General features: G+C 44.5%; 2 protein-coding genes across 3 annotated transcripts in view; both read left to right on the top strand.

Annotated features, from left to right (window-relative positions):
* The first annotated feature begins 266 nt into the window (after positions 1–266).
* LOC138204455 (patched domain-containing protein 3-like) lies at positions 267–7133 on the top strand. Its single transcript, XM_069159729.1, has 5 exons — positions 267–279; positions 1990–2717; positions 3853–3974; positions 5176–5321; positions 5469–7133. Exons 2-5 carry the CDS (start codon positions 1998–2000, stop codon positions 7037–7039), a joined length of 2559 nt encoding a protein of 852 aa, XP_069015830.1. The 5' UTR covers positions 267–279; positions 1990–1997; the 3' UTR covers positions 7040–7133.
* A 3163-nt stretch (positions 7134–10296) lies between these two features.
* Positions 10297–12006, top strand: part of gpr158a (G protein-coupled receptor 158a) — a 61750-nt gene continuing 60040 nt past the window's right edge. The window contains exon 1 of one of the 2 annotated variants that reach the window (XM_069159727.1): positions 10297–11657. In XM_069159727.1, coding sequence (XP_069015828.1) covers positions 10780–11657 — 878 coding nt within the window. In that variant the 5' untranslated portion in view covers positions 10297–10779. The remainder of the gene's footprint in view (positions 11658–12006) is intronic. The other variant, XM_069159728.1, reaches the window with a different exon arrangement.

Below are 12006 nucleotides of genomic sequence, written 5' to 3'. Positions count from 1 at the left end.
TCCTCGTCCGTCTTGGCACGAAAAATTAGAAGATGTAAAAAAAACAAAAACAAATGCTGGCATAAAAGTATCGGCGCTAAATTATTGCGACTGAAGTCGAGGTAAAACACTCGCCCACCGCTGCAAAGACGCGAAATTCCTGGCAGCTCGCCGAGCGCTTTAACGGACACAATCGTCAGCGTTCGGGTTGGAAACCAGTCATAACAGATGTTTAACAGACCGTTTCTCTTCGTTTCCCATGTATTGGGAGAAAAAAAGTCTTATTACATCGTACATGTTTATATTTAATTTATATTTATTTCATGTTCCGTTAAAGAAAACGTCGTCATGATTTCTTGTAAAGCTTGAAATGAGCTCGACTAAAAGAAGCCGATTGTTCTGCACCGAAACGAGACGGCCGTTCTGATCTCAGCGTAGGACGCGTCCTTGTAGGTGTGTTTGTGTGAAGTTGCTTCTTTTGTTTTTTTCCAGCACTGTTATCACGAGAGCGTAGTGAGATGTCCCCCCCCCCCCCTCCATGATCAATGGTTTCTTTCTGGAAGCAAGAGCAGAAACAATCAGCACTCAACATCTCAACATCGTGTTCACCCGAAGGCTTCCCAGCTAATTACCCAAGACATTGATTCGCACCCCAACGTAACTCTACAAAGTGTGAGGAAGAGGAGGGAGAGAATAGGAGAGCTAATGAAGGTGTCAATACACATCGGCGCCTATCTACCGTTAACGGTCTTTGATAAGCCCACAGACGGAAAGCAATGATTCAATCCAAGGTGAACAAAATAACTGAAGGGAGAGGGGGGGGGCTGAAACAGATTGCTTTTAACCGATGCCTCCATCAGGCTCCTGGCGACCATCTGCCAGAGATCTTCTCTCTTCTCTTTGTGATGAAGGAAAGAGAATCCATCACTCGGAGAATGAGAAATCAATGACCCCCGAGACGGCTCCGTGTGAAATGAGATATGAGCCTCGCCTCGGAGGAGTCGGACTGACAGTTGACTGACAGGGGTTAACTGACAGGAAGGCTGGCTGGCCTGGAGGTGTAAAAACGGACCCTCTAGGACTTCTCGCTTCAAATATTCAGAGTCTCGAAAGGTTAAAATGCTACATGACGATTGGGGGCGTTGATACATGGAGGGCAGTTGTAAGCTTAGTTCCCAACGTAGTCCTGTAATTCACCAAAAGCTTCTTGACCCCTTCACAATTGCGACGCCGTACGGTATTTATGCATTTTACAGTGGTATAAGTAGCAGATGTACCACTTGAAATATGAAGTATTTGTTGAAGCAACAGCTCTTCTGATTTCAGTCAAAGGTTGAAAAAACTGGTCCAACAAATCCTGGCCACGCTTCATACTGATGTCTTTTGATGGTTATTATTAGGTATAAAACTTTTACCAATTGCTATGTGAGAATGTGTTAAAGGGAATGGTTTTGGTTTACTTTCCAAGGTCTTCCTAAAATTCCTACATGCAAGAATGTCCAGCTTTAATCGTGGAGAACTTGATTACACAATAAATTTACTGTTGTCACTGTTTGGCTACACGAGTCATAGTAGTTGAACTTTAACCTTCAATGAATGAAACAGCTTGTGGTGTACTTCTCTGGATTTTTATTGCCTGGTTTTTATGCAAGCATGTAATCATATCTCCACAAATGACACCAATGACAATGACGAAATACACACTAATTTACTCAAATAGTTACTTAGTAATGAAACCGGTGGCATTTTAGCATCGTAAAGTAATAAAGTTGTAACAAGGTCACGCTGTGTTCTGGGAAATCTTGTGCTCTGTTTGAGAGTTGTTCTAATTCCTACTTTATCATTTGAAAGATCCCGCCTTATCATTTTACAGTAATGGAAAAGCACTAGATAACCAACGGCCCTAAATACCCTGTCGTTTGGTTTCCTGGTTGAAGGCGTGTTTGGAGTGGCATGATAATTGTCGCACCCTTTATAAGGGTGCAGTTCCTCCACATCCATGCCAACGGAGTCTGAAGATGGGCTGCAGACGGACAGACTGCATCGCCAAGCCTCTGTCGGGCCTTTTTAAAAAACTTGGCTCGGCGGTGGGCTCCCGGCCTTTGTATTTTTTCATCATTCCTCTTTTCCTCTCGGCGGCACTTGGCGGAGGCTTCGTTTTTCTCAAGGACAGGGAGGACAATGATCTCGAGCGTCAATTCACACCCAGGAAAGGACCCTCGAAGGTAACGAGAGCTTTCGTCACGGACAACTTCCCCAACAATGACTCCATGTTTTCCGAGGAGAGGATGTACGACAATGGGAACTTTGCATCCCTCATTGCCGCGTCGACTAATAACTACAATGTGCTCGAAGATCCTGCCTTCGAGGACATCATGAGACTCAACAATAAGATCCTGAATATCACTGTGGACAATGGGAGGCTGAGATTCAGTGATTTGTGCGCCAAAGCCAACGGAGAATGTGTCTCCAACGTCATCCTGGAAATTATGAGCTCTAACGGCACCGATCGGACCGGCATCACCTACCCAGAACATCCGCACAGGTCCAGCTCGGTCTTCCTGGGTTCTGTTCTGGGCGGTGTCGTTACAGATGCCAACAGCACGGTCAGAAGTGTTCGCGCTGTGAAGCTCTTCTACTACTTGGAGAAGCAGGAAAGGACAGCCGAAGCCTCAAAGTTATGGCTGAGAAGATTTAAAGCGCTCGTATCAGAGGAGACGGACAGCAAACACATCGATGTACGTATCACACGGCTACTCATGTTTCATTATAATGAGGCTTAAAAACAACTGCAGAGACTCAAAACGACCGCAAAGAGACACAAAAGAGATGGAAAATAATGGCAAAGAGATGCTAAATGACGACCAAGACACAAAATTTATTAAAAGAAAAAATGACCAAAAGACAATAGAAGATTACACAATCTTAATCAGTCTCTAATGAGAGTCACTACAACCTGTAATTTAAGAAACTCTTTATGACAAACAGAACGAGTTACAGAAACTACCAGAAAAAAAAAACAGTTTTACAGAGCAGTGTTGGGACTCCTCATTCAGAGACGTCTTCGGGGATAAATTACACCTTGAAACCATTCAAACACTTCAAAATTGTTTGCAATAATTAGGTTTAAATTTCTAAAAGTCAGTTCAAGTGTGAGTAATCAAGACTTTCTTTCCAGACATCGTAGTGGACAAAGAACTATTATCCTCGACAGACCTCCAGCCACATTGGTTTCACTCTCGGCACCCACATTTCTAATTTTAAAATAACACTTTATTTTGGCTCAATTAAACGATGTAAACTTTAGAACGCATGCATTTACTTTTACAGGAACTAAAAAAAAAATAGTTTATTCCATCTCATGCCACTAATATCTAAAGAGCTGCCACTGACCAAGTTGAATTCCTCTCTATTGTTTCTTTTTTTTTTAACCACCCGAGGAGTGTTCTCTACAAATATATGCACCCATTTATCCAAACACTCTGCATCAAGGCATTTTGAAAGTCTGCCAGGGAATAGCAGGAAATCAACAACTGAAGTATACCTGAGGCAGGTTGAGACATAAATTGTAACACGCGATTATAAAAAAATAACACTTTGGTTACACTTAATACTACAAAACGGGTGATATAAAAAAAAAACTGTCAATGACGATGGATTATCAGACTGTTGAACTGTTGTACTGTGATTTTGAAAACGTTAGCCTCTAAAACAAGTGCAGGTAATGTGTGATTAAAGCTACGCACATCTTTACAGTTCCAGTAAGGTTTTTCTACACTTCCTTTCGAGTGAAAATACAAGCAGAGCTGTCGGACTGGTCTAATTGCCGTCGTCACTCACGTCGGCATCTTTCTTGCTGTGCTTCGGTTGTAGGTGTCCTACTACACCTCCAAGTCTAAGCAGGAGGAGATCGACAGTCACACCACAGACGGCTTCCCTTTGTTCCTCATCACTTACACCTGTGCCATCACCCTCTCGGTGATATCCTGCCTCAGGTAAGAGGTGATCAGCGAGTGTCACACGGTGAGCGATTTCCTGACTGCGGGCCAAGTCCTGGACACGGAGAGCTTGTTGTTTTATCAATGTGAGGGATGCCGCAAAGACACACGCCAGGTTTGTCTGGAGTGGCGTGCCGCAAATAACAATTAAGTCTTGTTTTAGTTACTTGATCTGTTATTTTTTTTAGTTTATGTTTGGCTTCTATAAGTTGTACTTTAAAGTATAGGGACTTCTTATTCGTCTTAGACAGCTGGATTGTAAATGCACCGGAAGTGGACAAAATAATAGGAACACCTGATAATTTAATACAGACCAATGAAAGAACCATCAGAAGTTATGTAATAAAAAAAATTTGAGAGCTGTTCAATAACTGAACCTTCAGTGTCCCATAATATAGATAATTCAGGTCTTTGTTTACTATATTTTGACCTTGTTAACAATTTCATTTATTTGGTCCCAAAAGGCTTTATTAAAGAAAAAAAAAAAGTAATTTTAGAATTTGGCGAATTTTACAAACCAACCAGAATTTGTTTTAATTAATTTGTCATTATTTTTTCATTTATTTTTTTTATAAACACTCACATTTGTCCATTAAAACTGAAGCTGCAGCGATATGTTAGCATCGTGCTAACTACTGCTAACAGTCTGGCAGGCACTGAAACCTTTTGTACTTGTAATACTTGTTGCTGCACTTTGTTTTTGTTTTTTTTGTACCAATTTAAGACCAAAAGAAATATAACGTCTCAGTATGCTAAACTAAGCTAAGCCACGCCGCTGCTGGTTCCAGCTTCATACTATTCCCCTTAATGAGATGAATACATTCATATATTTCCCGAAGCTCAAATTGTTCCTTTCCGAAAAAATAATATTGTTTTTGTTGACTTTTAATGAGTCTCTCGTGTATAAAAGTATACTTCAGTGTAGTTTAATATAATATCTCATTAACCACTTTAAATCGAAACGTTTGAACCTGGTTTTGGCTGTAAATAATGATCTTTGTTTTAGTTTTTTTTTAGTTCCACAACAAAAATAAAGTCTGCATTTAGTTACCCACCAATAAGAGGGATTATTTTGTGGCTGCTGCGGTTTTGTCGAGATAAAATGTTTGGAAATATTGTCCCTATCTTACAGTGTATTATCTTTATTAGCTGCTTGAATTTGGTTGCATCACCGTGTCTATCTGTACCTCCTTGGCAGATGGGACAATGTGAGGAACAAGGTGTGGGTGGCCGTCTTCGGCGTCCTCTCCTCCGGTCTGGCAATCCTCTCCTCGTTTGGCTTGCTGCTTTACATCGGAGTGCCATTTGTAATTACCGTCGCAAACTCTCCTTTCCTGATACTCGGTGAGGGCAAAAAAAATAAAATAAAGCACTCTTGGCTTCCTCTGTTTGACAAGTAGTCCATCACGCTTTATATAAGCACGAGGATGGCATTTTTAAGATTTTTGATGCAAGATGTTAAACGTCTGCCAATTTTTTTTTTGTGTCCAGGAATTGGACTCAACAACATGTTCGTAATGGTGTCCGACTGGCAGCACACCCACGTGAAAGACCCGGTGCCCAAGCGGCTGGCTCACTGTTACGAAGAAGCCGTCATGCCCATCACCATCACCGCCCTGACCGACGTCCTCAAGTTCTTCCTGGGCGTCACGTCCGACTTCCCGTCGGTGCAAAGCTTCTGCCTCTACACCGCCACCTCCGTCATATTCTGCTACGTCTACACCGTCACTTTCTTCGGCGGCTTTCTGGCTCTGAACGGGAGGCGGGAGGCTGCCAACAGGCACTGGCTGACCTGCGTGAAAGTACCCTCGGACAAAGCCGACCGCCGCCTTGAGGTGTACAACATCTGCTGCGTGGGGGGCGACTACGATGAGAGCACTGGAGCGGAGAAAAAACAACCGGCGAGTAATTTCTTTAAGGATTACTACGGCCCGTTTTTGATCAAGCCCTGGGTCAAGGGAGTGGTGATCTTCCTTTACGTGGCATATCTAGCTGCGAGTATTTATGGATGTTTCCACATCCAGCAGGGGATTGAGCTGCACGACCTGGCTGCCGACAACTCCCACGTTACGAGGTTCAACAGGAAGGAAAGGCAGTATTTCTCTGACTACGGTCCGTCTGTGATGGTTATTGTAAATGAGGCGTTCCCATTTTGGGATAAGGCGGAGAGGACTCAACTTCAGGCCTGCATGGACGACTTTAAAAGGTCTCCGTTTGTAGACGAGGACATCTGCACATCCTGGCTGGATTTTTATTTGTCGTTCGGACGAGAGAAACGTTTAAACCTCGACGATAAAGACGTCTTCCTCAGAAATCTACCAGAGTTTTTCCATTTATTTCCCTTTTTCCGGCAGGACGTGAACCTCACCGGAGACGTCGTCTCTGCATCCCGGTTCTTCGTACAGACCGTTGACCTCGCCAACGCCAGCACGGAAATTCTCATGCTCAACGGCCTGACGTCCACCGCGGGCGGATGCCGTGCGGCTTCTCTATCGGTCTACAACCGGGCCTTCATCTTCTACGACCAGTACGGCGTGGTCGTGAGCAGCACGATCAAAAACGTGGGCGTGATCACCGGCGTGATGCTGCTCGTGTCCCTCCTGCTGATTCCGAACCCTCTCTGCTCGCTGTGGGTGGCTTGCTCGATCGGCTCCGTGACGGCGGGGGTGACCGGCCTCATGGCGCTCTGGGACGTCAGCCTGGACTCCATATCCATGATCATCTTCACCGTCTGCATCGGCTTCACGGTGGACTTCTCCGCTCACGTGGCCTACGCCTTCGTCTCCAGCGAGGAGCCGCGTGCCGGCGACAAGGCCGTGGACGCCCTCACCCGGCTGGGTTACCCCATCCTTCAAGGCGCCCTGTCCACCATTTTAGGGGTGACGGCGTTGGCCACGTCCGAGTTTCACACCTTCAGAACCTTTTTCAAGATCTTTTTCCTCGTCATGATCATCGGCATGTTGCACGGCCTCGTTTTCATCCCCGTGATGCTGACGACATTCACGGGCAGCTCGGAAAAAGACAAACCCAAAGAGGAGAGTTTGAAAGTGAGCAAATTGTGACCGCCGCGGGCAAAGTTCAGCATTTTAAAGGGGATCGCTTCGAATTCCGGATGCCACAAAAACAACATTTCCTTTGAAAGAATGAGAAGTCAGTAGAAGCAGTTTCTTAATGCTCCTATTTTAAGGTTTCTGATCATTGAAATTGATCTAAATATCAAAACAAATTGCTTGTTACTGTATACTTGTTAACTTAATCAATTTGCTTAAAGGGTCACGATTTCCAGTCATTTTATCATCATCCTCTTTTTTATGTTCATAATTCAATCACAGTTAATTGGAGCCATGTACTATTTTCAGTTTTTTTACTTGACAATAAAGTGACAAATGACACAATCTTCCCCATTTGATTTTGGTGTTGGTGAAAGTAACACGAGTCTCATCGCAGAGTGTTGAAACTTAGGAAATCCTATAGCGGAAATCTTTTGTTGTGATTTGCTGTATAAATGCAATTGAATTTATTATTGATGTCATTACCGCTCAACTCAAAGAAAACATGACTTTGGTTTTTGTATTTTAGTTATATTATTATCTCATCTTAGCTCCAAATAATAATAGTATGCGGCTGTGATTGTTGCCTTGAGATACTGCGAGGCAGAGTTCAGATGCAGTGGGAGTTTTGAACATCTCTCAATCTCAGATCTGCCACAATCTCTCTCTCTCTCTCTCTCTCTTTTCTTTTTCTTACTTCATTTGCACGCCATTCAAATGTCACATTATTCTCGAGCTGTACATAATTAAGCTGCTCAACAATTTCTCTCAAATTCTGGAAAAACGGTGTCGGCTGCATATTCATCGTGGTCTCCAACTGGCAGCGCGTTAAGAACCCATGCAGATGGCTCACACCTCAAAAGGAAGGTGTTATGTCCATCGACGCCACCATTATCATCATGACTGATGTTTTATGAGTTTCTCTTTGTATTGTGTTTTTTTTTTTTTTTCTAAATTTGTGTTCTTTGGAACATTTTGATCTGCACTTAATTATAATCTACTGGAGATGAAAAAAATAAAAAATAAAAAAAGTAAAGAGAGAAGAGAGAAATTGTGTAATTTAATTTTTTTTTTTAATTTTTTTTTTTTTTTTTATAAATGCCCCAGTGGGTACAAAATAGGAAAAAAATTAAATACATAGGGAATACACAGTACGTTCACGTAGAGCTTGGTCATATCAATGGAAAGCCATATGACATTAACTTTGAATACAAATCTTGATTAATAGGACATAAAGAGTCCTTAAAGTGTTCTTAGTTTGGGAAGTTGAGAACAAAAAGCTGCATTTTAAATCCGTACAAGCATATTTTATTGATGATAAGATCTGCTTCTGAAAAGGCTACAAAGAGAGACACTGACTTTTGGACTTGAAAAGTAGATGAACTAAATTAACTTTCCTTTGACAGGCCATCTTTAAATTGTGTTCCTGAATGAGCGAATGGATTGAAACGACTAGAAAAGCAGGTTTCGGTTTGACGCGTGCCGTGCAGCTGTTTAAGATCAAGTACTTACTGTGCAGCGGTGCGTCGTCGGCAGCCGCCGGTTGTCGCATGGCGGGGCTCGATATCCAGATCTCAACACGAGGAATGCAGCAGTGTACGCACAGGCCCGGTTCAAGAGAGGTCTTTCAGGTTCTCGCTCTGAGCATCCTTCATGGCTCCCGAGCTCTGTCACCCTCCGTCACGCCTGTTTCCCCCCCCCCCCATCGCCCCGTTTCCAGGACGAGGCGCTTTCGGCCCACACAGCGTGACGTGACATGCCCCTACACTCAGGAGACAGACAGATAAGAGAGAGAGAGGATGTAGGAGGTTATAGGAAGAGAGACCACTGAGAAAAGTAAAGAAACGGATCACGTTCCTCTGCTGCAGATGCTTTGGTGCAGTTTAGCTGATGAACACATGAAGCACTCACATTATTGATTTAGAAACATGTTCCGGTTGAAGGGGAGGCATGACGGGAGTTCCACTGTGCCAACAAGCCCCTGCAGGTTTGGACAGATTAATTGTATGTGACCAAAAGTATGTGGACACCCGAAAATCACTTTTTTTTCCTTCTCTTCTGTAGATGTTTTGGACCTGGTTTCAGTTACAAGAGGCCCAGTGCTGATGTTGGCTTGCAGTCTGACTCTCCAGTTTCATGACAAAGATTTTCAGATAGAATTGAGGTCTCTGCAGTCGAGTCACGTTCCTCAACAAGAAATGTTTTTCCTCAAGACTGAGGAAAAACATTTCTTTACGAAGCTGTACGTGGGGGCATTATCTTATTAAAACAAGAAAGAGCCTTCCCCAAACTATCTCCGCACACTTCTGAACACGTTTTCATTTAGCAGAGGAATGGGCTCGTACATCAACACGTAATTTGAGATATGTTATTTCTCACAGAATATATATCTGTATGTTCGTTTCTCTCTGGGCTCTTCCTAGCTTGCTGAAAGTGTGATGATGTCACATGGTTGCGTGTAACCAATCAGGATTCAGCGACATTTCAAAGGGACTTTGATGACAGTCTGTAGGTTATTTGGTTATTTGTTGATCAAATGCGATCAAACAGAACCAAACTATTCATGGTAAAGCACTTTAAAAAAACAAAACAAACATGTTTACATTAAATAAAAACTAAACATGTTCAACTGTTTCTCATGTATATGAAATACTCAGATTTGAAGACAAATTTTAGGGGACTGCAAATGAGTTTAAACTTTTAAAAACTGCCCATAAAAACAAAAGTATGTGGACAGGGATAATCAAACATTTGGGAATATAGAAGCACAGAATATATTCAATAAATATTATCATACAACTTTCACTCAAAGATGCAATTAAGCTTTCCTTCCACACTGATAAGCAGAAAAACTGGAACCTCGATCTCAACCAATTGATCCAAATGAAGTGCTTAATTCAGATAAATCAGCCGCCGCTTGTCCTTTGTCTGCTTCAGCACCAGACAGTTCTTTAAGTGCTTTTTTGTGTTTCAGCACCGGACAGCTCCTTAACGGCTCCATGTGTTTCAGCACCGGACAGCTCCCTCGCCGCTCCACCGAACGCAGCCCGGTGATTGACAGAAGAAGCGGCCATACGCCGGATCAATGGCGCTTCTGGAGCCCTATGAGATGATGAAGAAGACGGGCTCTGAGAGCGCACGGATCCTGATGTGTCTCTTTCGTGGCTTTTATAGGCTTACTTAATGCTCGCTGTGGTCGGAAGAGGGCGGAGTGCGTTTGTCGACCAAGTGAGAAGCTCTGTGACTCGGTGCCTCCTCACAGAAATATATAAATATACTAATAACCGGCCCCCTTACCCCTCCCTCCTCCTCGTTTTGATTCAGTCTATGCAGCCTACGCGCAAGAGGAGATCGTCCGCTGCACGGCAAAGCCAAGACAGTCTTGTCTACAGCGTGTGTGTGTGTGTGTGTGTGTGCGTGTGTGTGTGTGTGAAAGAGAAAGAGAGAGAGGTGGGGGGGAAACAGCTGCAAGCGGATACTCAACATCAACAAGCTGCATGAGGCATATGTAAAGAAGAAGGGGTTTGGCGAGGACGGCGAGAAGGATTCCTGACGGTTTCCCCCCTCCGTCTTCTTTGATTTTAAGAACAGAGGCGTGGAGCTTGCAAGAATATCCCACAAGTGGTGAAGCGATGGTTTAAAGGAGCAATTTGGTCGATTTTTTTTGTTTTGTTTTTGTTTTTACAGCCCGCCCGCCCGACGACACTGTAATTCCGAGCAGCAAACATCTGTGGACGCTCTCTGGGAGGGAGATGGCTGTTTTCCGGCTGTCGTTGCTGCTGCAAGTGGGATTTGTGATCGGATCAAACCTCAAATACGCGGAATGGTCAGCGCGTGGGGAAGATACCGGAGCACCGGAGGCGATTCGCGGCGCTCAGACGCACCGTCGGCAGCTGGCGCATCTCCGCGCGCCTCATCACGCTCCCGGGGAGACGGCGGAGCTGCCGCAGAAGATAGAGGAGCACCTCCCCAGGGTGGTCGCGGCTTTCTTACACACGGGGGACTCGAGCACCTTAAAGCACGCCAACTGCTCGCGGAGGTACGAGCTCACCTCTCTGCGGGGAAGGTCACACGCCACCCCGCATTACTCCATGAGCGGCGTGCTGGATACGGTGCTGCACGCCACAAACTTCCTCAACATGATCCTGCAAGCCAACAGGTCCAGGGAGCAGAGTCTCCGGCGAGACATCGAGTGGTACCATGCCTTAGTGAGGAGCATACTGGAGGGAGACGCCAAGATTCACCGGGCAGTGGTCACTTTTAACGGGGATTCGTCGATCGCGGGGCCCTGGGTGCTTCTCCAAGCCACCAGGGCCGGCGCACAGATAGTCCTCCAAGACCTGTCCAGCATGGCCCACCACCATCTGCACAACCGCACGGCGGACACGGAGTGGTACCACGAACTGAGGGACCGGAAGAACCCCGGCTTCCATAAGAGGGTGCTGAGCCAAGATTTTAGATCGGTTGACAATTCTTTAAAAAGCGGGGAGAGTTTTATCGCAGACAAGACACACGTCAAATGGTCTGCGCCCTACCTGGAGTGTGAAAATGGGAATTTTGTTCCCCGTTGGCTTTTGACCTTATCGGCTGCCTTCTATGGCCTCAAGTCCAACCTGGCTCCTGAATTCAGGTAAGGCACACTAAAGGTTTCAAATCTGAGCAGTGATGTGGGATGGAAAAATTAATAAAAGCAAGCTTAAAAAAAATAAATAAAAAAAATCATTAATTTAGCCTTTTTACCAATAAAAAAAAACCTGTTATTGTGAAGCTTGCCACACACACACACACACACACACACACACACACACACACACACACACACACACACACACCTGCAGGGATCTCACTTGCCTATTGAAACCATGTGGAGGAAGAAAACTAAAGGAGTTGAGGTTGGTTTGACCACCACTAAAACTTCCAAACCTCCATACAGGGCCCTCGCAATGATCACACCTGCCTCTCTTTCCTCCCCCCAAAAC

This window comes from Embiotoca jacksoni, unplaced genomic scaffold, assembly GCF_022577435.1.
Source record: "Embiotoca jacksoni isolate LCO1_2020_lvr unplaced genomic scaffold, fEmbJac1.0.p SCAF_25, whole genome shotgun sequence".
Lineage (NCBI taxonomy): Eukaryota > Metazoa > Chordata > Actinopteri > Embiotocidae > Embiotoca > Embiotoca jacksoni.
The sequence above is the reverse complement of the archived record's forward strand: the minus strand, read 5'-3'. Positions and strand labels throughout refer to the sequence as shown.

What these genes read in the sequence shown, in the direction of transcription:
- LOC138204455 (XM_069159729.1), top strand. Translation starts at nt 1,998, where the DNA reads ATGGGCTGCAGACGGACAGACTGCATCGCCAAGCCTCTGTCGGGCCTT. An exon ending in CGGACAGCAAACACATCGAT is followed by an intron (nt 2,718 to 3,852) that starts GTACGTATCACA and finishes CTTCGGTTGTAG; the next exon opens with GTGTCCTACTACACCTCCAA. An exon ending in CTCTCCTTTCCTGATACTCG is followed by an intron (nt 5,322 to 5,468) that starts GTGAGGGCAAAA and finishes TTTTGTGTCCAG; the next exon opens with GAATTGGACTCAACAACATG.